This window comes from Rhinoderma darwinii, chromosome 8, assembly GCF_050947455.1.
Source record: "Rhinoderma darwinii isolate aRhiDar2 chromosome 8, aRhiDar2.hap1, whole genome shotgun sequence".
In the NCBI taxonomy this organism is placed as follows: Eukaryota; Metazoa; Chordata; class Amphibia; order Anura; family Rhinodermatidae; genus Rhinoderma; species Rhinoderma darwinii.
In genome coordinates this window covers 32,467,487-32,494,797 of record NC_134694.1, presented here as the reverse complement: position 1 = coordinate 32,494,797, position 27,311 = coordinate 32,467,487, and the positions used below count along the sequence as shown (strand labels likewise).

At 42.0% G+C, this 27,311-nt stretch overlaps 1 protein-coding gene across 6 annotated transcripts in view; it reads left to right on the top strand.

Moving 5' to 3' along the window:
• LOC142659435 (diacylglycerol kinase eta-like) overlaps positions 1 to 25,602 on the top strand; it is a 257,916-nt gene extending 232,314 nt beyond the window's left edge. For 5 of the 6 annotated variants that reach the window (XM_075835573.1, XM_075835568.1, XM_075835570.1 and 2 more), the window contains 4 exons: positions 6,555 to 6,674; positions 11,832 to 11,940; positions 19,386 to 19,516; positions 22,467 to 25,602. In XM_075835573.1, coding sequence (XP_075691688.1) covers positions 6,555 to 6,674; positions 11,832 to 11,940; positions 19,386 to 19,516; positions 22,467 to 22,541 — 435 coding nt within the window. In that variant the 3' untranslated portion in view covers positions 22,542 to 25,602. The remainder of the gene's footprint in view (positions 1 to 6,554; positions 6,675 to 11,831; positions 11,941 to 19,385; positions 19,517 to 22,466) is intronic. The other variant, XM_075835574.1, reaches the window with a different exon arrangement.
• The last annotated feature ends 1,709 nt before the right edge of the window (positions 25,603 to 27,311 follow it).

Below are 27,311 nucleotides of genomic sequence, written 5' to 3'. Positions count from 1 at the left end.
TTTCTCCCCTTTACAGTTGAAGCCAAACCATGACACCAATTAATATCTGGGAAATTTAAATCTCCCATTAAAACTACAGTACGTCCCTGTGCTGCCCGCTCCATCTGTTTATATAGCTGACCTTCTAGCTCCTCAGTTATATTAGTCGGTCTATAGATTACAACAAAAAATATTTTTTCATTGTTTCCTCACAATCTTCACCCACTATTGTCTCTTTCACACTCGCCTTCATATCACTTCTCACATACAGACATACACCACCGCCTTTCTTATTTGCCGTCTTTCCAAAACAGTGTAAAACCCTGTAGATTTACAGCCCAGTCATGAGAAGAGACTAGCCATGTTTCAGCAACATCAACTATATCTATATTTTCCTCTAGTACCAATGCCTCCAGCTCCCCCACTTTGCTTGTTAGACTTCCGGCATTTGTGAACATACATTTTAAGTTGCCTTCCAATTTTTTAGTATCAGAAATATTTATCTTCAATGTTGTTTTGTAACACATGGATCTCCTTATTCAGTTCCCTAATCCTCTTCCCACAGTCCATTTCTTCATCCACCAATATAGTCTGACCCCTCTCTAATCTAACTACACCTTTATTTTCTACATTGACCTCCCTCCTCAGCCCTAGTGTAAATATTCCGCCACCACAGCTAGAATTCTCTCCCCCAGCGCAGAAGAGCCCCTTCCATTTAGGTGCAAATCATCTGCAGAATACAATTTGTACCCCAATGAAAAGTCAGCCCAGTGCTCTAGGAACCCAAAGCCTTCTACTCTACACCAAGACTTAAGCCATGCATTTAACTCCCTGAGCTCCTGCTGTCTTTCCTGTGATGCGCATGGCACAGGCAGTATTCCTGAGAATACAACCTTGGAGGGGTTGTCTCTCCAACCAACCCTAGGCACTAGGGTCTCTTTGGCTTCTGGGAACACAAACGCGCAACATGGCCTCCGAGGCCGCAATACAGGCAAAGTCCTGAAGTGCGTTTGCATTGTCTCTCCTCGGTAGATAATTTGGCCCGGTCCACCTGCATAGACTCCTCTGGTGGGACGACTGAAGAGGACAGTAGGGATTGCTGGAAAGTAGAAACCAGCCTAGGAAATCCTCTCTCACAGTGAACCTCTTGGGAATGCTCCTGGATCCTCATGTCAACCCGGGTGGCTAGTAGAATGAGATCGTCCAGGGTAGGTGGTAGATTGCGAGCGGCAAGCTCGTCTTTAATACCAGATGACAGTCCCTGCCAGAATATTCTGGTTGTTCTGCAGCCAGGGTACGGAACTGAATGGCATACTCGCCCACGGAGATGTCTCCCTGGTGTAGGGTCATCAGGGATGCAGCAGCAGAATAAACTCTCCCAGGTTCTTCAAATATAGATTGGGAAGTCCGTAAACAATACTGCAAGTTACGAGTCTTTGGTTCCTGATGTTCCAAAAAGGGATTCACCCATGCCACGGCATTGCCAGAAAGGAGAAAGATTATGAAGGCGATCCTTGCGATATATCCAAGGAGAAGGCCTTTGCATATAGTCTGAAGTGGATCTGGCACTGGTTCAGAAATCCCCTGCAGGACCTCGTGTCTCCGTCATAGCGAGGAGGTAGCGGCGAATGTGAATTATATCACATTCACAATTGATTTTGGTTAGTTACACATCTCTGTGGCATTTTTTTCATCCTGAATGTACAGAACTTGGCCCTGGCCGGGGAGGAGGATTTTCGTATGAAACCCCTCTCTATATTCTCCTTGATATAGGCCGGCATAGACTGAGTCTCTGGCAAGGAGAGAGGATATACCCGTCCATGGAGAGGGGAAGCATTTGGAACCAGTTCAATTGGACAGCCGTAAGACCGGTGTGGGGGAAGTATCTCAGCCTCCTTCTTGCTGAAGACGTCCATAAAACTGAGGGAAATGAGGAGGTAATCCTGATAATGACTGAGGCAGACGAGGCTGGACAGGATGGATCTGTAACAGACAGTGGTGGAGACATTTGGAGCCCCATTGGAGAACCTCTCTGGAATTCCAGTCCAGTACTGGGGCATGTAACTGGAGACAAGGCAAACCCAGTACAACAGGATTGACGGCTTTAGGCTAAACAAGAAATTAAATCAGTTCAATATGAAGGGTTCCAACTTGGAGCTTCAGTGGCTTGGTCTCAGACACGATCGGATCGGGCGGCAGAGGAAGTCCATTCACTGACGCAACAGCCAATGACATCTCCAGAGGAATTGTGGGCAACTGGAGATGATCCACTAGGTCTTGTTGGATGAAGTTTGCCACGGACCATGAGTCCAGATAGGCAGAGACACTATGGTCACGGGAATGGACAGTTTAGCAAAGGATTTTTTTATTTAGCACCGTTCCGAGTTGGTTGTCTCTCCAACCAATCCTAGCACTGGAATTTTTTGGCTTCTGGGGACACAAACACACAACATGGTGTCTGAAGCTGCAATACACACAAAGTCCCGAAGTGCGTCTGCGTTGTTTCTCCTGGGCTGACAATTTGGGCCGGTCCACTTGCATATGCTCCTCTGGTGGAACAACTGGTGGGGGAAACACATAGCAAGGAGGTAGAGGCAGGGAGAATCGGGAGTCAGCACTGGTACTGACAGGAGGTGTAGCAGGAGGAACAGCAGGAACAACTGCAACAGGTGCTGTAACGACTGCAGTTTACGCATCCAGCCAATGTGCAATGGCGTTCACTGCCTGAAGGAGTTGGTCTTGTCGTGACCGAAGGTCTCGCATGTCTGCCTGCATGACTTGTGACGTCGTCATGGTCTTGGGTTGACCGGCGGGGTCCATGGCCTGAGCATACTGTCACAATCTAGGGGTATGCAGACCCACTAGGCCGCACCGCCGTAGCGGAGTAGCAGCTGGCCAAACAACAGTCTATACAAAGTCCTAGTACAAGAGTACCTTTGATAGTCCAGACAGTAGCAGAGGCTTAGGCACAGATGAACTTGAAGGCAGATGACGCCACACGTGGCGGATGATATCAGGTGTGGCAGATGACACCAGACGTGGTGTAAGATAGCAACACGGCTCCAACACTCTAAGGCACAGGAATAAATACAGCATGGGATACAGGATACAGGTAGCAGGGCACGGGAACAATGGAAACAGGATAACACAAAGGGACCATTTGCTAAGACTAACATGGGTATACACAACAACGCTCAGGCAAGGAGTGAAAGGGCAGAGCCCTTTTTATAGCCCAGGGTGATCATGAGCTAATTGGTAACTATTTACATGTGCGCGCACTGGCCCTTTAAGGGTACCCCCTTCGGGACACAGCAGAGCAGAGCGGAAGTCAGTGCTGGCGTCTCCTAGGAAGGAGATGTCGGCCAGCAATCACAAATCCATGGTCGCGGCCGTCGAGGGGTAGGTACATCCATACTCTAACTCGCCAGTTGTATTCTCCTAAGAATTGTATTTGGACTATCTGTTACTGATCCCGCCTGAACTTGACTTCGTCTCCCTCCCGCCTGCTATGACCATTTGTCTGTCAATCGTGGTGATCGTCTGCCGCCTGCCCTGACCTCTGGCTTTGCTAACTGTGAATGCACACTTGACACCTGTCTTGACCTACGCTAATACTCGACTCTGCATATTGCCTGCTGTTATTATACCTCACCTGTCCACGTCGACCATTGCCAACAGAGTCTTCTCTGGGGGTAGCGATGTGGGAATACTATCAGCCAAGTCCACATTTCTGTCTGGCCGTTAAAGTGTGAAAACCTGACTATCCCTTAAACTCCGCTCCCTAGTTTAGCCCCACGCCAAATCCATTAACAACACAGTGGGTCCAAAACATTCTTTTTAGGATCCTCTGTCTATTTCAAACAGATTTTTGACCTGCTTTGTAAAGACCACATGCGTTACTAAATCAGTTACTAGGCAGAGTCACTAAATGGGTTCTTTAGCTCTGTATATACAACAGAGAAAAGAGCAGCTGATGTAGTTGGTGCCAGTGCTGTTAATACATCAATTAATATACTGAATTGGCTGAATGTAGATATGGTCCAAGCTAAGTTAAATCAAATAAATGTGCACACGGCCCCGGGACCAGATGGGTTACACCCTAGAGCTCTTAAAGAGCTTAGTTCAGTTATTTCTGTCCTCCTTTTCATAATATTTAGAGATTCTCTAGTGACTGGTATAGTGCCAAGAGACTGGTGCATGGAAAATGTGGTGCCTATTTTCAAAAAGGGTTCTAGGTCTTCCCTAGGTAATTATAGACCAGTTAGCTTAACATCAATTTTGGGAAAAATGTTTGAGGGTTTATTGAGGGACTATATGCAGGATTTTGTAAAAAAAAAATTGTATTATAAGTAACAGCCAGCACGGTTTTACTAAGGACACCAGTTATCAAACCAACCTGATTTGTTTTTATGAAGAGGTGAGCGGAGGCCTAGACAAAGAGGCCGCTGTGGATGTAGCGTTTTTGGACTTTGCAAAGGCATTTGACACTATCCCTCATAGACGCCTAATGGGTAAATTAAGGACTATAGGATTAGAAAGTATCGTTTTTAATTGGATTGAGAATTGGCTCAAGGACCATATCCAAAGGATTGTGGTTAATGATTCCTACTCTGAATGGTCCCCGGTTATATGTGGTGTACCCCAGTGTTCCGTGGTGGGACCACTATTATTCAACTTATTTATTAATGATATAGAGGATGGGATTAATAGCACTATTTCTATTTTTGCAGTTGACATTAAGCTATGTTCAGTCTATGGAAGATGTTCGTAAATTTCAAGCTGATTTGGACACACTAAGTGTTTGGGCATCCACTTGGCAAATGAGGTTTAATGTAGATAAATGTAAAGTTATGCATCTGGGTACCAACAATCTGCATGCATCATATGTTCTAGGGGGAGCTATACTGGGAGAGTCACTTGTTGAGAAGGATCTGGGTCTACTTGTGGATCATAAACTAAACAACAGCATGCAATGTCAATCAGCTGCTTCTAAGGCCAGCAAGATATTGTCGTGTATTAAAAGGGGCATGAACTCGCGGAACATGGATATAATATTACCACTTTACAAAGCATTAGTGAGGCCTCATCTAGAATATGCAGTTCAGTTCTGGGCTCTAGTTCATAGAAAGGATGCCCTGGAGTCGGAAAAAATACAAAGAAGAGCAACTAAACTAATAAGGGGCATGGAGAATCTAAGTTATGAGAAAAGATTAAAAGAATTAAACATATTTAGCCTTGAAAAGAGACGACTAAGGGAGGACATGCTTAACTTATATAAATATATGAATGGCACATACAAAAAATATGTTGAAATCCTGTTCCAAGTAAAAGGCCCTAAATAAACAAGGGGGCACTCCCTCCGTCTGGAGAAAAAAAGGTTCAATCTGAAGAGGCGACAAGCCTTCTTTACTGTGAGAACTGTGAATCTATGGCATAGTCTACTACAGGAGCTGGTCACAGTAGCTACAGTAGATGGCTTTAAAAAAGGCTTAGATAATTTCCTAGAACGAAAAAACTTCAGCTACTATTTCAATGTGTAGAAATTTTTCCCTTCCCTTTTCCCATCCCTTGGTTGAACTTGATGGACATGTGTCTTTTATCAACCGTACTAACTATGTAACTATGTCACCTAAAAGACTCTTCTCTGCACAGCTGTGTACCATGAAATAAAATGCTAAGGCCTATTAGAGGACTGGAAGAAGACCGAGGAGGGGAGGGAGCTGCCAAACTTTGAATCACTTCTTTTGCTTCCTTCTTGTTAGCGTCTATGTATCACCTATTTGCAGTGCAGGGGAGAAAGGCGCTATTTACTAGATGATGGGAGGGAGCAGAAGGAGGGCAGTTGCCAAGCTCTGTGTGCAGCTGACGTCATGCTGCTGCTTGTGAACAGAGCTCCGTCTGCGCAATGAACTGTTGAGGAAGGAGGCTATGCTAGGGACTAAGAAGAATAGGGGAGTCATTCTGGTAACTGACAAGCGTGGAAACTGACAAAAATAATGTTATGCTGGTGACAGAGAAGGAGAGCGGATCTTTCCCGGGAACTCAAAATGAAGGATACTGTACAGTACTATGCAGTGATCTTATATCTGTGACTCTCCTGTTTCTATACATAGTTACATAGGTTAAAAAAAGACACAGGTCCATCAAATTCAACCTTTCTCATTTAATTACACGTCATTCATTGCTAGAATAATTACAACCGTCAATGCCATTGGTCAGTAAAAAAAACATCTAGTCCTTTTTTAAATGCTGACATACTATCTGCCATTACTACCTCTTGGGGTAGAGAATTCAATAGTTTGACTACTCTCACTGTAAAAAAAAACTTTCTTATATTGATGCACATTTTCCCCACACACAATGTCTCATGAATTCCATATTCAAGATGTGGCCTTACTAGGGATTTATAGCTCTCTTTAACTTTAACCAGCATTCTTTATACTTCTGTCTTTTAGAGGACCGCCCTCATAAAGACCATTTTTTTGTGCAACTTTGCATGGTTGTCGCAAAGAGGTTTCACTGTAAATGAAAAATTATATTTAACATTTAATGCTTCTTTTTATGATTATCTTTAGCACTGGGAATCTCCCCAGGAAGAGGAAGGTCTACTCTGTGCTATTAATGGAGTGAGTCAAGACTTGCAGAAATTAGCTGATATCCATTGGATAGCACACATCATTAAATCAGCTGTAGAGGTAAGGGCCGTCTGACTGGGTATTGTACTTTTTTGTTAAATACATAGTTATTACTATGCTATAAATCACATTTACACATGTCAATTGAAACTGGAATGAAGGCCAAAAAATTCATATAATTAGTTTTTGCCTGAATTTTTAATTTCATGAATTACTAGCAAACAAGGGGTGAAGAATTGACCCAAGTGTATGGCATGGGTCAATTGAGAGGGCATTGAGGGGAAAACAAACACCAGGTCCATCTGTCCTGGGTGGTAAAACCTGAGGCCATCAAGAAGGGCCCATTGTGATTTTTGGTATGGGGCCCAATCTTTTCTATGGACACCACTGAAGTAAATTTCACAAGGAAGATAAAAATACACATGATGAATACATCATAATAGGTAAACGGACATAAAAAACTGCATAAGGCTTTATTCACATGTTGCAGTATTGTTAGCATACAGTCACATGATCTGTACTAGCAAGTTTTTTCTTTTTTTTCTTCATTATACAAAGATTTATGGAAAGGCAAATATCCACTGGTCCCAGAAAGTCTCTTTAATGAGAGTTGCTGAAGAGAGCCCCTGGGGTGCTTTTTTCCCCATCAACTTAAAAATGGTTTTCCCAGTCATTTCGCCAATCGCAGAATTGTTGGATGCAGTGAGTTGTTTTAGTGGCGTTTTTGATTCCACTATGCTAAAGTTCAGGTAGTCTCCAATAGTAATTGTGCTCAATTCTGGGGAAAGGGGTATAACTATGGAGGGTACAGAGGTTTTAGTTGCGCCACCAAGCCCTGGCACCTGGGTGGCTCAGTCTGTCACATAAGAGGACACCAGCACTGTAAATAGTATGTAATAGTTGGTTACAAATTTTGCAATACAAATATTGATAAGACAGAATAGAGGGCTACAAATAGTCTAAAGCATAGAAATATCTAGGCTTGAGGAACTTTCCCCTAATTATGTACAAAAACATCTAATGATAGGTACTCTTTATATGTACGGCAGATGTAGGAAGGGGAAGTATGGAGTGGGCTCAAGAGCTCAGCCCCCTCCATACGCAGCAGGTGTCACAATGGTCTAGCAGTCAGGATCGGAGATAACTCCAGTCTCGGCCGTTTAACCAATAAAGGCCCTTTTACACAGGCCAATGATCGGGCAAACCCTCGTTTATAAACAGGCCGACGAACAAGCAAACGTTCGTTCATCAGCTGATGACATAGTTTATGCAGCACAAAATATTATCTTTGCCGGTAGCATATCTCCCTGTGAACAGGGAGATGTGCTGCCGACATGATAGAAATGTATGGGGATGAGCGATCGTAGTAACGAGCGCTCGTCCCCATACATAGTTCCAAGTGAAAGGAGAAAACGAGCTGTTTCATTCATGCTCGTTTTTTGGGCCAATATTGGCCGGTGTAAAAGGACCCTGCAGGTCATCTAAGCCAGCGATCGTGGGTCGCATTTGGTTGTCATGGCAGCCAGAGCCTAATAAAGCCCCTTTGGTCTGCCACCTTGGTCTTTCTGTTAAGCCCTGCCAGAGGCATGGCTTATTATGAGAATCGGTGTAATCGTATTGACCTGCAGAATAAAGTTAGCATGTCATATTTACCAAGTGGGGAACGCCGTAAAATCAAAGCCCCCTAAAAAAAGTTTCTCAGTACATTATAAGGAACCATTAAAAATACAACTCATCCTGCGAAAAACAAACCCTCATATGGCTATGTCCACGGAAAAATAAAAAGTTATGTCTCATGAAAACTGGCTGCGGCCTTAAGGGGTTAAAAGAGTATAGTGTTTTCAGCAAATAAAGGTTAATTAATGTATAGTAAACAGCCATACAATTTTTTCAGTATACATTTTTTTATGATCTCTGCTTGCTTTTAATTAATAGGAATGGTCATTGGTTCATTGTTTACTTCCGGTGACTAAAGATCTGTTCTGGCCATGTGATGTACACACAGGTGCTCAGATATTTTAGGTCAGAGCTGTTTCTAATAAAAAGTTGTGCGCGATTGTGATCATCACGTGACCAGGACAGATTTTAAGCCACTGACAGTAAACAATGAAGGTTCTTTTCCAAGCAGAGATCTTGGAAACCATGAAGAATTGATGCAGAAAGTATATTGGAAGTTGTATAACCTTTTATAATACAAAGAATTAAATTTTATTTGCTGAAACAGTAATACCCCTTTAACCCCTTAACGACGGATTTATCCGCCACAAGCAGGTGCTAGTTCCCGCATCGTGACGGATATATCAGTCATTCGGATCTTGTCACTATACCCACGAACCACTGTACCCACGAGGTCAGCGGCATTGAGCACGGCTGTTATACACAGCCAGGCTCCTGCCACAACTGCCGGAATTGGAGAGTACTCGGATTGCCACGGTTTAACCCCTTAGATGCCGTGGTCAATAGCGACAACCGACATCTAAGGTGTTTGCATTGGGAGGAAGCTCCCTCTGTCACCCCACCGGCACCCCCACGATGTGATCACGGGGCGCCAATGGCTAACAAAGGCCCCCAGGTCAGTGGCGTAACTACCGCAGTAGCAGCCGTAGCGGCTGCTACGGGGCCCGCGGCATGAGGGGGCCCGTGTCGCCCGCCGGCACGGGCCCCCGCCATGGCCGGAGGCTCCGCTAGCAACCACTATGGCTGCTACAGTGCGACGCCACTGAACACTACGACACAGCAGGGAGGTATCTCCCCGCTCTGCCATTAAACAAAATACATGTATCCCCTATCCACAGGATATACACAGGACAGGGGATACATGTGTGATCGCTGGCAGCGATAGGGAGAACGGGGGACTGAAAGTCCCCTGAAGTTCTCCATCACAAACCTCGGACTTCCGGGGTCTGTGACGGCAGCTCCGTAGAAATGAATGGAGCGCCGGTCGTGCTTGTGCGCATGCGTGACCAGCGCTCCTTTCATTTTATTGAGCTGCGCAGACGCCGGAAGTCAGAGGTTAGTCATGGAGAACTTGGGGGGAATTTCGGTCCCCTGTCCTCCCTATCGCTGCCAGCGATCACACATGTATCCCCTATCCTGTGGATAGGGGATACATGTCTTTTGTCTTTTCACACTGTAGGTCGCATTTTTTTGGGGGGTTGGGGACCCTGTAAGGCGTTCCCTACAGGGGGGGGTCTGTATGGCGTTCCCTACAGGGGGGCTGTAAGACGTTCCCTACAGGGGGGGGCTGTAAGGCGTTCCCTACAGGGGGGGTCTGTATGGCGTTCCCTACAGGGGGGGCTGTATGGCGTTCCCTACAGGGGGGTCTGTATGGAGTTCCCTACAGGGGGGTCTGTATGGAGTTCCCTACAGGGGGGGCTGTATGGCGTTCCCTACATGGGGGGACTGTATGGCGTTCCCTACAGACCCCCCCCTGTAGGGAACGCCATACAGACCCCCTGTAGATAACGCCATACAGACCCCCTGTAGATAACGCCATACAGACCCCCTGTAGATAACGTCATGCAGTCAACCCTGTAGATAAAGCCATACAGACCCCCTGTAGGGAACGCCATACAGACCCCCTGTAGGGAACGCCATACAGACCCCCTGTAGGGAACGCCATACAGACCCCCCCTGTAGATAACGCCATACAGCCCCCCTGTAGATAGCGCCATACAGCCCCCTGTAGATAACGCCATACAGCCCCCCCTGTAGATAACGCCATACAGCCCCCTCTGTAGATAGCGCCATACATCCTCCCCTGTAGATAACGCCATACAGCCCCCTTTGTAGATATCTACAGGGGGGCTGTATGGCGTTATCTACAGGGGGCTGTATGGCGTTATCTACAGGGGGGGCTGTATGGCGTTATCTACAGGGGGGGCTGTATGGTGTTATCTAGAGGGGATGTATGGCGCTATCTACAGGGAGGACTGTATGGCGCTATCTACAGGGGGGCTGTATGGCGTTATCTACAGGGGGGCTGTAAAAAAGGCACTATCTACAAGGGGGGGGTTTGTGTGACACCCAGGGGAGGGGGGGCCCCAGTCAAAAGTTTGCAATGGGGCCCAGTCTTTCCTAGTTACGTCCCTGCCCCAGGCCTGTCATCAGTAACTGCCAGAGGCATGGCCTAATAGATTGTCTGTCAGTTTTACACTGTATACCAAAGCATTATATCTGCGATCAGAAGATCGCAAAGTGAAGTCCCATAGTGGGAATAAGAATTTTTTTTAAAAACCGTTAAATAAAGTTTATGAAAAAAAAAAAAAAAGATTAGAGTAAAAGTTAAATATTTTCTTTTCCATAAAAAGTGGTTTTATTTAGTAAAAGGGTAAAAAAATAAAAAATAAAACATACACATATATGCTATAGCAGTGCTCATAATGACTCAAACAATGAATTTAATACATTAATTAAACCTCCGGGTGAACGGTGTCCAAAAACACACACAAAAAAAAATTCCAACGTCAAAATTCCTTTTTTTCATTCACCCCCCAAAAAAACTAAATAAAAGTTAATCAATAAGTCTCATATACCCCAAAAAAACGACACCAAAGCAATGAAAACTACACCTTGTCCCGCAAAAAATAAGCCCACATATTGCTAAGTCAACGGAAAAATAAAAACGTGACGGCTCTTGGAATGCGGAGATGCAAAAACAAGTAATTTTTTTTAAAAGGGTTTTTATTGTGCAAACGTAGGTAAACACATAAAACTTTTACATATTTGGTATCACCGTAATTGAGCCGACCCATAGAATAAAGGTAACATGCTATTTATGCTGCATGGTGAACGGCGTAAATTTAAAATGCGACAAACAATGCTGTAATACCTGTTTATTTTCAATTCCCTCCTAAAATAAAGTTAATAAAAGTTAATCAATATATTATATGCACCCAAAAATGGTGCAAATGAAAAATACAATTAGTTTAGCAAAAAACATGCCCTTATACGGCTATGTTGACGAGAAAATAAAAAAGTTATGACTCTTGGAATGCAACAGTGAAAAAAAACATCCTTGGTCATTGAGGCCAAAAAAGGCCTGGTCATTAAGGGGTGAAATGGGTGAAATTAGGTCAGCTGGCAACTTACTCACAGAGGTTCCGTCGCCTTCCTAGCAACATAACATGAATTAGACAGATTTTTGTTGTCATCCAGCCATGCCATATAACCATGTATGTATTATAATTATTATATATTAATATTTACTGCAATTAGGAGAACAGTGATGTGAGTGGCAAAGGAAGCTTAAAGCTCAGAATTATTTCAAAACCAAGAAAAGAAAAAGAAAAGTGTCATAAGCAGAAATCTAACAGCTCCCTAACAGGTACACACTCTTCTGAATATATTGTAATTCTAAATGTTTGTATGGTGAATCATGATCATAGGGTTGTATAAAGTAGGCCATACATGTTACAACTGAACATCTGAGAAATGAGCACATGACAAGGATCTGTATATACTTCCTTTATCTTTCTATCATTAATCTGTTTCTCCTTAGTCCTACCAGCAGCACAATAATTGGGTATTAGTGTACTAGTGGGACAGATGGAATTTTTTATTTAATCAAATTAAATACTAATTAATTAGAGCCCCCTGCCTACAAAAGGACGTCTAGCTCCTCCGACCTTGTGTTTATTATAAAGTAGTAGCCTTAATTAGGGTGGGGATTTAGCAAGAACTAACCCCATAGGGAGAGCCCTCGTGTTTGGTAGAATTCAAAATTGACTGCTCAATAGCCGTCTTCTCCGAGAATCAAAAATTCAGCATGTAATGGTTGATAATATTTAGTGTGAGCTCTAAGCTGCACAGCAAATCTGATCCAGCGGGATCAGACTTTATTCAGCCCAAGAGGTGGATGCTGCTCTTATATAGTGGGCTCTAGAAAAATTTGGTGGATCAGAGTTCTAACAATGTAAGCCAGTCTACTGGTCCCTTAACTTCATCTACCCAGGGTAAGTTCGGTGGATTTTAAGCCTTTGTTTCTTTCAGGAAACAATTAATAAATTCTGAACCTTCCTGTTCTTTTACTCCAAGCTAAATAGATCTCAGATTACATTCGTCATAAGTGGAAGACTCATGCCAGAACATTGGAAGGGAGCTGACCTGATTACAGGTTACAAATGAGGGAACTTTAGGAGTGAAGTTTGGCAGTAGCCTTAGCAAGACCATGTCATGGAGAAGAATCTGATGTATGGATCCACTTATGCGCTTGAAGCTCCCCTATTCTCTTGATAGAAGTTATAGTCAGGTGCAGACATACCACATGTGAAAACTGTGCAGCTGCCCAGGGGGGCCCAGTACATTGCATGTAAGGGACTGAGACAATGGCTCACAGTTACTTATGTATTGTTGGAGAGACACAACATGGTGTGCCATGATAAACTATTGGAGAGCATGGGGGCTGTGTCTGCACCTGGTTATGACCAGGAGGAAATAACCTTTTAGGGTAGGTAATTATGTGGGACCTCTTCCAGAGGTTCAGAGGTAGATGACCATAAACCACTTAGGACTAAAGCAAAGTCCCATTTTGCCACAGGTCTGAGGATGGCAGGTCTCATTTTAGCAGACTGTTTTAGGAACCTTTTCACCAAGGTCTTTTGCTACAAGGATCTTACCCAAAAAGGTGGTTTAAATTTGGACCTTCAATGTCGATGGACTCCTTTTTCAAATCCTTCCTGCAGGAAGTGTAGGATGTTGTTAATCCACGGGGTTGGAACTATCCATTCTTTAAGTGGAATACCAAGCTGAAAAGATCCATTCGACACTCGTGTAAGTCTTCTTGGAAGATTCAGACCTGGACTATTAGCAGGTCTTTATAAATTTTTGGGAGAGCCCCTTAGATTATAATAGGGGTTGGTCAATCTTCAGGATGTCTGGTTGAATCTCTTCAGGTCCTGGCAGAGTTGAGCACTTTGAGGCACCAAGTTCTGCACTGGGGAAGTTTCTAGTAACACCCTCGACTCATCTGAATAAGTTGGGAAAACCATAACCTCTGTGGCCAGAATGGTATAATGGCTTTTACCGTGGCCTTGTCTTGCCTGATTTTCATCAATGCCCTAGGTATCAAGGAAACCAGAGGGAAAATTAAGTCCAACTTGAACCTCCTAGGGATGGACAGGGCATCCACTGCCAAGGAATTGTCACCCTGATAAAAGGAGAGAAATGTTTCCACCTTGGCGCTGAACCTGTTTCCCATGAGATCATTCTCTGGCACTCCCCACATCCTGGTAATCTGCTTGAAGATCTCAAGATTCAGAGACAATTCTCCTTGGACTGCTAGACCTCGACTCAGCCGGTCGGCAATAATGTTGATGGAGCCTTGAATACGTACAGCAGACAGATGGGTAGGTTCAACTCTGTCCATGTCAAGATCTTTCCCACTTCACTAAGAAGGGGTTTTGATCGGGTACCTGCCTGATGTTATGTTGTCTGACCTTACACAGACTGCTTTCTCCTATATTGGTAGAGCAACCCATATATCCAAGTCCACACAGGACAGAAAAAACACAAGGTGGGAGGGTGGAGCTAGATGTCCTTTTATAGGGTCAGGGGGCTCTAGTTAATTAGTGTTTAGTTAGATAAAATTAAAAATTACATCAGTCTTACACAAGGGCAGAAATACCCCCATTATTGTGCTGCTGATAGAACGTAAGGGAATGTAGATTTATCTGCAGTCCTCTAAAAAGCACGGTGAGCACTGCTACACCTGTATGGGTCTGTTCAATTTGTCCTGCTAATGGCATGGCAGACATTTTCATATCGGGATGGAAAATATTTGTTTTAGACAATAGCTACGACATACATTTCTTGCTGCTTTTTCATAACTGCAAACTGTATGTTTGTTCTTACTTTTCTAGAAAAGTTATCACACAATTATATATATGTTGGTGCCACTAACTATGACACTTTCCATAGCCAAATGCATTGATCAGTCCTGGATTTACATCTCAGGAGCTTGTAGGCATGAATTTTCCGGCTCCTTAGGGTATGTTCACAATGGGCAGATTAGCTGTGGATTACAGTAGCAGCAAAGTGGCTGAGATTTGAATATATCTCATCCACAGGCTGTGGGTAAAAAAAGCTGAGGAAAAAGTGCATACATTGACCAGCAGTGCATTTGCTGCGGAATCGTCACACTTTTGTTCTAGTTTTTCCCCAATGAGTTCATTGATTTTTGCGGCAGAAAAGCTGCGATTTTGCCGCAAAAATGGCAAATCTGAAAAAAATACTTTTTTAAGTTTTAATGTAATTGAAAAAGGGCTATATATATATTATATAATAATATATATATACTCAATACTCACTACACACTCACCCACGTGTGTAAAAGGGCTGGTATAATAGCTGGGTTTCACCTACTTGGTCGCCCACTATTACTACCCCCTTTATAATCAGGGTCACTAGGGTTATTCCTAGTTCCCCTACCTTTTCCTTATACTAACGTCTACTTGCTTTGTTTTGCTTTTTGCTTCTACAGAATATGACCGCACAATAAATACAATTGTATAGTAAATAAAGGGTAATATTTATTACTAACAATAATCACACTTATATCTAAAATACACCAACTAAGCACAGAACACAGTAACTGATCACCGTATAGTATCAGTATACCCCAATACATATAACACGTTAATATATACGGAGTATACTCACACTATACGTAGTACAGTATAAACATGATATCATAATCCTAATTATACCGCCACCCACTTATCTAAACATACATATGAATACAGTTACGTTACAATCCAATACACGCTCACTATTTCTGTCTCACTCCCTCCTAATATAACTTTCCCTATACTATAAGGGTTAATAGCAAGGGTTACCAGGGATAGCAGGAGGATAAAGGGTTAACTTAGGAAAGGGTTAAAGTAAGGAGGGGGAGAGCATAACGTGTAGCTGCTGCTACACGTGGATACTTAGTAGTCCATGTGGTCCGAGTTGGTGTGGGGCTATCAGGGCCATGAGGCAGGAGCAGGCCAGGAGGGAAGAGGAGGCCCTTAGTGGAGCCAGGGAGCAGGAACAAAGAGAAAAAACTTTGGGACCGTTTGTCCTTTTAAACATCCCCGTGCACACCTGTGTGACATCACAGCTCATTCACGTGAAAGGTGGGGGCCTGGGCCTCATGGAATACCATTATCTAGTAGGGGGATGGAAGGGCAGTGGGAACTTCCTGCTACCTGGATTAGTTCATTGTTTGTTTTACACCCCCCAGGGTGTCTGATTAGATGACACCTTTCTGGAGGGACAAATACATATATTTATATCTACACTACATGTACATTGATATAAATATATAAAACACTTCCCTTTACAGTAATAATAAAAAATCTTTACTTACACCACTGGCGTTGTCATGACTCCTTGTTCCCCTGGCTGTTCTGTGCTGCAGCCCGGCCTCCTGGGATAATGTTTCATCCCATGTAACTGCTGCAGCCAATCACAGGCTGTAGTGTGCACATCGGCTGCAGTGTCGTAACATTAGGTAGGGCTGCATGGATAACAGACAATGTGTCACTATGATACCCCCAGGGATGGTAAATATTGTCTTCTTTTTTTTGTCAGCTCTTTTTTCCGCAGCGGCGAATCCAGTTGAAATTCTGCACCACAATTTGGTGCTGTAATTCGGCTAGAATTCCCTATGCTAACTTCCACAGTATTGTGAATGCCTACATAACTAGATAATATACGTAGTTTACATATAAATACACACTATTTAATGTATTCGGATTTCTCCTAAACCGGCACCCTTGCCCCATGTGACTGTAGATAAATCTGACCCTGGTCATGACTGTGATATCAGAAGCTACAAAATCTTGCGTGTATGGCCAGATTAAATCAAGTAGTTGACAAAGTGGAAGGGACTAATTTGGAAACTGCCTATGCAGCCTGTCCGGCTACACAGGGGTCCTGGGTACAAGATGGGCCCACTACTATCTGCTTCTTGAAACTTGTATTTATAATTGTGAAATGGCACCTGTCCGTAGGGGAGATCTATACAGAGAAGCAGCGTACACTAAGTACATTTGCAGCATAGCTAGTTTAATCTAAATATTACTTATATTGAGTTCTTTTAGGGAACCATGAGTGTTCTAGAAGTCAAAAACTGCAGAGCAAGGGTCCACACATACTGTTGGTGCACAGATTTCTTTGCTCCTGGTGGGCTCTGTATCATTTTGCTGTTTATTTATTCATGCTACTACCGAAGGAATGCACAACATTGTACACTATATGGACAAAAGTAATGGGATACACCTCTTAATTATTGAATTCAGGTTTCATTCAGTCCATTGCTACAGGTGTATAAAATAAAGCACCTAGACATGCAGTGTGCCCGTACAAACATTTGTGGAAGAAAGGGTCACTGAATTCGAGCGTGGCACAGTAATAGGATGCCAACGTTAAAAAAAAAAAAAGGGCAGTTCGTGAAATTTCTTCCCTCCTAGACATTTTCTATGATCAATTCTGAGTGTTATTATTGCAGAGTGGAAGCGTTTAGGAACCACAGCCACTCCGCCATGAAGCTGCAGACCACGTAAACTTACAGAGCAGAGCTGCCAAGTTCTGAAGGGCATAGTCGCAAACGCTCTGCTGACTCAATAACTGCAGAGTTCCAGACCTCCTCTGGCATTAACATCTGCACAAAAACTGTGCGCTGGGAGCTTCATGGCATGGGTTTCCATGACTGAGCAGATACATGCATCACCAAGCGCAATGCCAAGCGTCGTATAGAGTGGTATAAGCACTCCGCCACTGGACTCTGGAGCAGTGGAAACCTGTTTTGTGGACTGATGAATCACGCTTCTCTATCTGGCAGTCTGCCGGACGAGTCTGGGTTTGGCAAATGCCAGAAGAAAGTTACCTGCCTGACTGCATTGTGCCAAATGCAAAGTTTGGGGGGATAATACTATGGGTTGTTTTTCAGGGTTTGGCTTAGGCCCCTTAGTTCTAGTGAAGGGAAATCTTCATGCTTCAGCATAGCAAGATATTTTTGACAATTGTATGCTTCAAACCTTGTGGGAACAGTTTGAGGAAGGCCCTTCTTTGTTCCAGCATGACTGCGCCCCAGTACACAAAGCAAATAAATAAAAAGGCATGGTTGGGTGAGTTTGGTGTGGAAGAACTTGACTGGCCCACACAGAGCCCTGACCTCAACCCTATTGAACACATATGGGATGAACTCGAATGGAGATTGTGAGCCAGGTCCTCTCGTCCAACATCAGTGTCAGACCTCACAAATATTCTTCTGGATGAAATGACAAAAACTCCCACAGACACAATCCAAAATCTTGTAGAAAGCTTCCCCAGAAGAATTGAGGCTGTTTTAGCTGCAAAGCAGGGAAAAACTCCATATTAATGCCTGTGGATTTCGAATGGGATGTCATAAAAGCTCCTGTAGGTGTAATGTGTAAGAGTCCTGATACTTTGTCCATATAGTGTATGTGTGCCTGTTTCGTACCCGATGCTTGAGGTCCAAAGATTAAAAGTACATATTCAATAACATCCCCGCTGTTTAGCTGAATAGAATAAATGCAGGGGTCTTCAATTTACACTTTAAACAGACTTTTTTGAGTCCTTTACATAGGCCAATGTAATATTCTGAACCGAAGAGCGCACTGCTATATTTTTGTTATAAGTGGCAATTTCGGTCTCCTGGGTTATATGGGCATGTGGTAGCTGGCACACATGCACATAACAGTCAACAAATGAAGATTTCATTAACATTTCATTTAAATCCACAGAGAATTGACCAAATATCAGTCACATACAGGACAGCCAGAGTGATTTTTTTTTTACACACAAACTGGAAAATTAAAATGAATAATAAAGTTGATAAGTAATCTGTGTATAGCTCAATATACTAATATGAACACATTAGCAGCATTTACTGCAACCAATAATCTGCGCAAACTCCTCCAGCATAAAAATAAATCACGACCGCATCATTATTATTTCTTACGGACACTGGAAAACTATGGCCTTTTTTTTACAGACTATCCTGAATTTATGGACTGTTGAGAACTCTGGTCACATAGTATTGCTGATATAAACATTTCAAACACAGAGAAGTGGACGTAGTTTTTACTGCCAGTACAGTGCTCATAAAATAGTGCCTACCGCTCTCTTCCACTGTGCGAATATAGTAGGTAGTCCTGTTATTAAATTAAAACTTTATTATTAACTCTTCCTGCTGGTGCCAGTGGTGGCCTCCTTCACACCCAGCATCCGACGGTATGCCCATATTTCAATTCAGGTTTAGTTAAAGGGTATAGATATCTTAGAAGCAGACCATGCAACTACTGTGGGGCTCTTGGAAAGAGGCGGTGGAATCCCCGGTTGGTTGTATCCCCTTTGCTACTGGGTGGCAAGAACCTGTGCACACTCCCTAAAGAAAATGCATTGTTACAAACAAGGAGGTAGGAAATGGACCTAATGGTCATGGAAAGGGAAATAAACATCAGGCCCTTCTATTCTTTGTGGCAAAACTAAATGCAGGGATCAATTATTATTATTTTTGCTATGCGACCCTCTCTCTTCTATGTACACCACTGGTTGAATTGCTTGTAACCATTCTAGTTATTACCCCAGAAAGGTGTTTGGTGAGGGAAGCATCATAGCAGGACTAATGTGACTAGATCAGTTACTTCTTAGGTTTTTCTGTCTGCCTTTGTATCTATGTGTTCTTTGTTATTGGATGCAAGTCTTTCGCTGTTAACTTGGTTGACTGCTTTTCTATTCACTTTTGCTTTATCTCTCCGCTAGTGGATAAATGGGGCACGGAGGAAGTAGCAGCTTGGCTTGAAGTCTTGGGTTTAGGGGAATACAAGGACATTTTTATCCGCCATGACATCCAGGGCTCAGAGCTGGTGCTGCTGGAGAGGAGGGATCTCAAGGTATTCTGCAAGGGATTTGAATCGCCTTCAGTCACTGTTTCCCTTCCACATCGTCAACCCATGGTCTTTATGTTCTATAATTTGCCAAAGCCATTACACAAAACCGAAGACATTGTGATTAAATGACAAGAAAGGCTAGGACAATTTTTAGAATACCATTATACACAACAGGCATTTGTATTTTATGTAATGTCATGCACATTGTTTGTAGCAGTATCAGTATACAACTATTTAGGCTTTGTTCACTTCTGCATCAGGGCTTCTTTCATGGGTTCCGTTGGAACTTTCCGTCAGTGGAACTTATGAACAAAACTCTGACTGAAAAAAACGGAAACAATAGGTTTCTGTTTGCATCACCATTGATTTCAATGGTGACGGATACAGTGCAAATGGTTTCTGTTTGTCACCATTGTTTAAGGGTTCCATCGTTTTGACGGAATGAATACCAGAGTTGACTATGGTATTAATTCTGTCAACACGACTGAACCCTTAAACAACAGTGACAAACGGAAACCATTTGCACCGGATCCGTCACCATTGAAATAAATGGTTATGCAAACATAAACCTACGGTTTCCGTTTGTTTCAGTGAGGGTTCCGTTCATGGGTTCCCTTGACGGAAAGCTCAGACAGAACCCATGAACGGAGCCCTGACGCAGATGTAAACAAAGAATTACTATGTCACCACATATAATCGTACTAATATTTAAAAAACAAGCCATTTTGCCAAGAACTCATTTCTCTGATTGGCTACAGCGGTCACATGGTGTAACCACTTTAGCCAACCAATGGCAGGTTGAAGCAGACATACATAGTGCTAACTGTAACTGCTGAGGTATGGCTTCTCAGCCTGCCTCTCATCTCCCTGCATGGACTATTCTAAAGGGGACCCTTCATCAGCATTTTAACCACTACACCCTCAGCAATCTCAGGTAGGGTGCTGTTGGTTTAGTGGTGAAAATGCTGGTGACAGGTTCCCTTAATAAATGTGTTGTTTCGGTAAACAGATTTATCCAAACTGTCTAAAAGAAAAACTGTTTGTTGCCCATAGCAACCAATCACAGTACAGCTTTAATTTTACCAGAGCAATTTAATTAAAGGAAAGCTGAGCTCTGATTGGTTGCTATGACCATGACAACATCACCTAGAGACAGACAGCAATGTAATACAAGTACATACACAGTGAATGAGCTGTTCAATAATAACAATAATTCCACCATTATTCCTATTCAGTTATCCCCTGGATGTCATGTAACCCTGTTAACTGAATGCCAAAAGTCCCATGGTGTGCGTGCATGTGTGTGCGCGTGTGTGTGTGTGTGTGTGTGTGTGTGTGTGTGTGTGAGTGCGTTAGTGTGTGTGTGGGGGGGGTAAACGCACTGCAGGCGACAACATTACTTTACTTCTAGAAACAATGCCATGTCCAAAAAGGTAGTTAACGGCAGAAGAACAAGCAGATGCTAAACGCTGCAAAGCCAATTATGATAGAACAAGGCGGCAACAACGAACTGCAGATGAAAGAAATGTTGAGCTTCAGCGTTTGCGTGATCGTCCTAATGAAATTACACCACAACAAATTGAATCTGAGTCTCAGCGCATGCGTAATGTGAATATTGCAGAAGCACAAAACACGACCTCCGAAAAAAAGGACATGAATCAGCAAACGAAAGGCACAAAGATAACTCCGATACAGACAAGAACGGCCTCAAGAATGTATTCAAAGGTGTCAAAATCGCAATAAGACCAGGATCACACACAGTTTTGTTGCAGCTTTTGGCTCAGTACAAAGTCATAAGTGGATCCAAAACGAAGGAAGGGTATAGAAGAAAAGACTAATGCATCTTTTTTCTTCTGTGTCTACTCCTGTGTTAGGCTAAAAAAAACTGAGGAAAAAAACGGCATGAAAAATATGTGTGTGATCCTGGCCTAATAGAAATGTTAGAGCTCTCCGAGCTAGACAAAATACTACACGCTATAAGGATGCAAACAACATAAATGATGAAAATGCTGTGGCATTCTTAACCAAATTTGTGAATTTTGGAATGCTAAATACTTTCCAGGAGAAGGACCTCCCAATAGAAAGTTTTCTAAATGTTGCTCCAAAGAAGTACTAAAATTAGATCGCATTTGCATTTCCACATTAATTGAACATCTTCTGAAATATCAGCAGGGGCATTCTAAAAACCTTATTGATAACATACGGTCAATTGATAGTCCTCTTCAATTTGTATCGATGGGAGCACAAATGGCATCTCCACCAGGTTATGGGCCTTATTGTTTTAGAATAAATGGATCAATATCACATCATGCAGGAGCATTGCGTCCTCATAATGGCGAGCAGCACAAATATGCTCAATTGTATATTCTTTATCCTGCCCTAAAAGCAGCCCTAAAGAATGCAAATGCCATAGAATAACGGTTGCAATGAAGATCTATTACAAACCTTAAGTACATTCATGACACAAAATAATCCATTTGCAGAAGCATGTAAAATGCTTTATGAGGTTGAGCAACACGTGGAAGGGGTCCTATTCTCCAGCCCTGGGTGGATTTTCATCCTGCAACTGCATCCGTATTTTGTATTGAAATGTGTCATGAAAAATGAAACAATTGACCAACAAGAGTTTTCTAGAGCCTATTGTATTTTTTGCAGAATGGGCATACAGGGTGAAGAGTGGTGTCACACAGGGACAGAGATCGCATGTAGGCCAAAGAGTGGTGGCATACCCATGGGACATTGATGGCATATCCAGGGGACAGAGTGGTGGCATAACCAGGGGACAGAGTGGTGGCACACAGGTGGCAGTGTGATGGTATATTAGGGGGCAGACTTTTCTAGTGCCCGTTGTATTTTTTCCACACATGCTCGTAACATATATACTGTACATGTAATTATTGTCAAACCATTTTTTCGTTCCCATATAATATGATTTTTTTGCTTTCCTTTATAGGATTTGGGAATAGCCAAAGTGGGCCATATGAAGAGGATTCTTCAGGGAATTAAAGACATTACCAGTCCCGTGTAGAAACATTACTGTCACATGGATCGTTTAAATGCAAAATGTATTTATTTTGGTATAGTTCCTCTGGAGATTTATTTTAATGAACCAAAATAATTGTTCAGTGGGCAGCATTGTCATGGCAGCTATTTTTAAAAATACGTATGTTCTATGAATGTTAGCTTATTCTCCCAACAAATGTCGTGATGTCTCAATGCAAGTATTTTTATTGCTCTACTATGAATTAGCTCATTCATGCCTACTATACATACCATTACTATTATTCTAATGTAAGGTTCTCATCATATTCATGAAAGTCCACTCTTGAATAATTTTTTTTAATCTAAATAAGTTCAAAACTGTGCTGATTAATTTTGTAATATTTATTTTACTGATATTTTTATGCACCATATTTCTAATACAAAGCTCAAACCTGTGCATAGACATAGATTTAAAACATAATTTTCTGGCTGCCTGCATCCACCACTAGAGGGAGCTTACTGCATACGGTGTTATTAATGAGTTCAATGTTATAACAGTATGCAAGGCATTTGGAGCTCTGTATCAGAAAAATGGAGCTCCAACTTCTATAGAGATTAAGTATATTAAGAAGTTAATCAGCATAGAATTGTGGATTTAAAACAACATGATGATAAAAGGTAGAGATTAGCTTTGGGACATATTCAAAACCAGAATTTTGCTTTTTTGGCCAAGATCTTATTTTCTACATTTACAAATGTCAACTGTGAGACCATTAATATTTTTTTTTTCTCCAGCCTAAGAAAACGAAGCATTTCTGCATGTTGTTTGAGAGAATTGATCAAACTTAAAAAACTCTATTTCTGATATTTAATTTTGTGAGGCAATGACTTGTTGTGTGGGTAGGGTCGAGTACCTTATTTGTAATAGTGACTGTACAGTTGGAGCAGTATTTAATATCGGTGAAGTAGTATATTTGTCTTGTAAATGGATTGTTTGCTTCAGGGCGCTTTTTCACAGTCTGTGTTGTATTGTAATTGAATACTGTATAAAAATAACTCGAGTTCGATTATTCTGTAAATTGCTTAAATGTCAGTTCCCTAATTAAATGTTTTTAAGTATCTCCAAAATAAATCTTACCCGTGCATTGTAAATATGCCTTATTTTTCTATATGGTAAAAAGACTTATTGAAGGATTGCCATCAGCTGGTCAAGGGAGAAAGCACAAAAAGTGGTTTATGGTGTCAAATTCTTTATATTTACAAAAAATATATTACAGGGGTTCTCCAGGATTTGCATGAGTTTAAGCAAAAGCACACTAGGGTGAGGAAAACTGGTCGGAGTAGCGTATAAAATTACCTCCAATGCCATTCAAAGCACAAGGCACTTGGCATTGTTTACTGAAATCTAGAAGGATAATCTCAGCCAGAATCATTATATAATAAACTACTGTCAGACCACCACTCCCAATACCCCACAATTTTGACCAATGCATCATCAATTTCCATAGCCGTTTACGTAGATTAGCGCCTCATTCTATATTAAAGGGGTATTCCAGTGGAAAACATTTATCACTTATCCACTAGATAGGTGATAAATGATCAGTCTGGGTCCAATCGCCAGTCTACACCCACATTACCGCTAGGAGGAGACGTTTTTATGGAACAGCAGTCGAGCATGAGCACTGATGCTTCGTATAAAACTATAGGAGTGTAGGAAACAGCCGAGCACTCTCACTAAAAATATTTTTGGGTTTACCCAAGCAGCAGGAAATAAGGCGCAGCAACATAAATGTGTACGCGCAGTGTAATATTTGTACATGGACTGCTGGTAATGTGGTTACAGGGTATAACCGCCATTAAAAGTCAGGAACATGACACCGATTTCAAATGCAGGGTATTTTAGGTTGACGTTTCTTTACTGTAAACCGGAGAACCTCTTTGACTGTAATATTAGTAAACTAATCTTGGTATAAAGAATGACCGTTTATAATGGTTTCTTCACCAGATCTGATCATTTTTGGCACTGAAAGAGCTTTTTCAAAAGCTTCCTTCTTCTGAACCGCACCTGAAATCAAAAGTACCGTAGCTCTGGGAGCTACTTCTTTTCCTGCCTTCCCCCGTTTTCCATGGATTGACTATAAATTCTATTCTTTAATCCTTGTGAACCTTGTAACCTTCAAAAATTCCCGTAATAACTGACAAGCATGTTAACTAAAGTGGCAGACTATTGTAAATATGTGTGAATATATATTGTACTTCTATATTGACAGCTGGTTTCTGTGTTTTCTTTCCATACACCCGCACATTCAAACATATGTTATGGGCAAATGTTGCTGTAGCAGCTCTAGGAGTTCAAGTCTGAGGGTATGTTCACACGTACAAAAATAAGTGGCCGAAAATTACAAGGCTGTCTTCAAGGGAAAACAGTCTCTGATTTCAAGGCGTTTTTGAAACTGAAAATGAAAGTTTTTTTAATTTGAATCTTATTTTAAGGCTTTTTTTGAGCCGTTTTTCGAAATATCAGCTCCAAAAACTACTCTAGAAGAGACATGCTACTTGTTTTTGCAAGGCATTTTTTTAAGTTCGGCAGCGTAAAAATACGCCTCGTGCATACAGCACAGTGTATTTCTCATTGAAGTCCATGGGATACTGTTTGCAGGCTTATTTCAAATGTATTTTGGAGCGTAATATGAGCCTTTTGCGCTCCAAAATAAACCTGAAAATAAGTTGGGTGAACATACCCTAAGCAACATATCAGCCAGTTAAAACTATTTAGGGCTTATTCAGATGACAGGGAAAGTCGGCCATGTGACGGACATTCTTTTTAACAGCTGTCACACAGCCGTCTTCTTAATAAATTGTGTGAACGGCCTAGGACAAAATAGGACATGTCCTATTTTTGCCCATTTTCCCCGATCCCTCAATAAACTCAAGTCAATGAGGGATCTGTCACGGCCGATTTGACATCCGGTCGTGTGAATATAGCCTTAGTACTGCTCAACTTAACCAAATAATATTTATTTTGTGATCGTATGTACCTGATATTGTCCTAATGCCTGTTTTGTTGTCCTTCAAAGCATGAAGTTGTAAAATGGTATTAAAAAAAGATTACGTAAAAAAAATTACTGAAACTTTAGTTTATTTATTTATAAGTCGTTCATGCCAAAAGACAGATTTGCATTTCTTCAACAGAAGCCCAGATCGAGCCGCAGATCGCGGCAGAGGTTGATCAGTGATTTGTTATTTTAACTCATGGAGTGGTCGTCCAAAACAATAACCTTTACATCACTGACATATCACATCACTACCAAACATCACTGACAAGTTATTCAGAAAAAGACTGCCTGAAATCACTAATGTATGCCTAGCTTAACAGCAAAGCTGATCTTTGTTCCAAATAATATTCTCCCCAGGCCTTCCTCTCAGTACATAGCACTTCCAGCTGTACCTTCCCCTCTTACTGTACCTATTTAACCTAAAGCTGCATGGCACATATGTAATACTAATTACTATTATGTAAATTAATATAAAACCGATGTAAGTGGTTGATCGATTGTATACACTGTGGGTATAAATTCAGAGGTCAATAATTGTACTAGGAGCAACCTCCTGAGTCACGGCAAAAAAATAAGATATTTTATTTCAAGAAGGTCGACTTCGCTGGAACCGTGAGCTGTTACTATTTGCCAAAGTGTTGGTGCTTCCCATTGGAAAATAAATACATAAATATATATATACATACATACACACACACACACACACACACACACACACACAGCCATTACATTATCCCCTTCTCGCTGCAGCCACTTTTGATCTTCCTGACAAGAAAATGTCAAACGGCTATTTTTACAGGGACCAGTTCATTATTACCCTCCTCCTGGTCACTTACTAATTTAAACACTTGGATGCTGCTAACGGGTTTACTTCGTTTTTTGGTCTTTGCTTTACTCTGATCTTTGCTGATGTCATCAGAACTTGGTTTAGTCCTTCTCGTCTGTCAGACACCGTCTCTTTTAGGATACGTCACAGGGCTGTACTTTGAGCCTGGGATGAGTTCCCACGTAGACGGATTAGTGGAGTTTTATTGTGACTACCACAAACCCTCCGCATCTGTCCTCTTCCTCCGGTAAGTTGCTTGCCTGCATGGCTGCTTAGATTTGTGACACTGCCGTCAGTTCAGGACTAGCACGTTGTACTGGCTCAGACTGCACCTGCCACATCTCAGTGATGGAGTTCATCATGTTAAAGTCTTTTAGTTCATGTTTACTGGCACTTGCTGGGGACCCCCAACCCTTGTCAATTGTTAAAATAAATACTAATCTGGTGATAACATCATCTACGTAATATAAAAATTGTTCTAAGTACATACAATAACAATGACAGGCCCTTAAACGAAATCAAACAAACACCTTTATATAAGAAAATCTTCTCTGTCCCAATGAACAGGGCACCTAGAAGATGTGTAGTTACTGGGTACATTGTATTTGCACTTGGTGTTACTCTTTTCAGCAGGATTTGTACCTTGTTTTGAGCGGATTACCTGGAACAGCTTCTACTCACAGAAATATACACAGATTCCACATGTTTATCTGACAAGCGTCTCAAACCTTTTGTTCTTACTCTAATTTGTATTGCATGGGAAGGCCTCTCAAGATCCCTTCTCTTCATGGGATGCGGGTATGATAAGGTTGGCACCGGTCTGCCAGGACTGTTCTGTAGGCAAATCAAACAGCTCTAACAGAATTCAGCAGCAACAGCTGTAAAACCTGGAACCTACCAATTAGATCTTACCAAATCGATCCTTGCAGTCTTG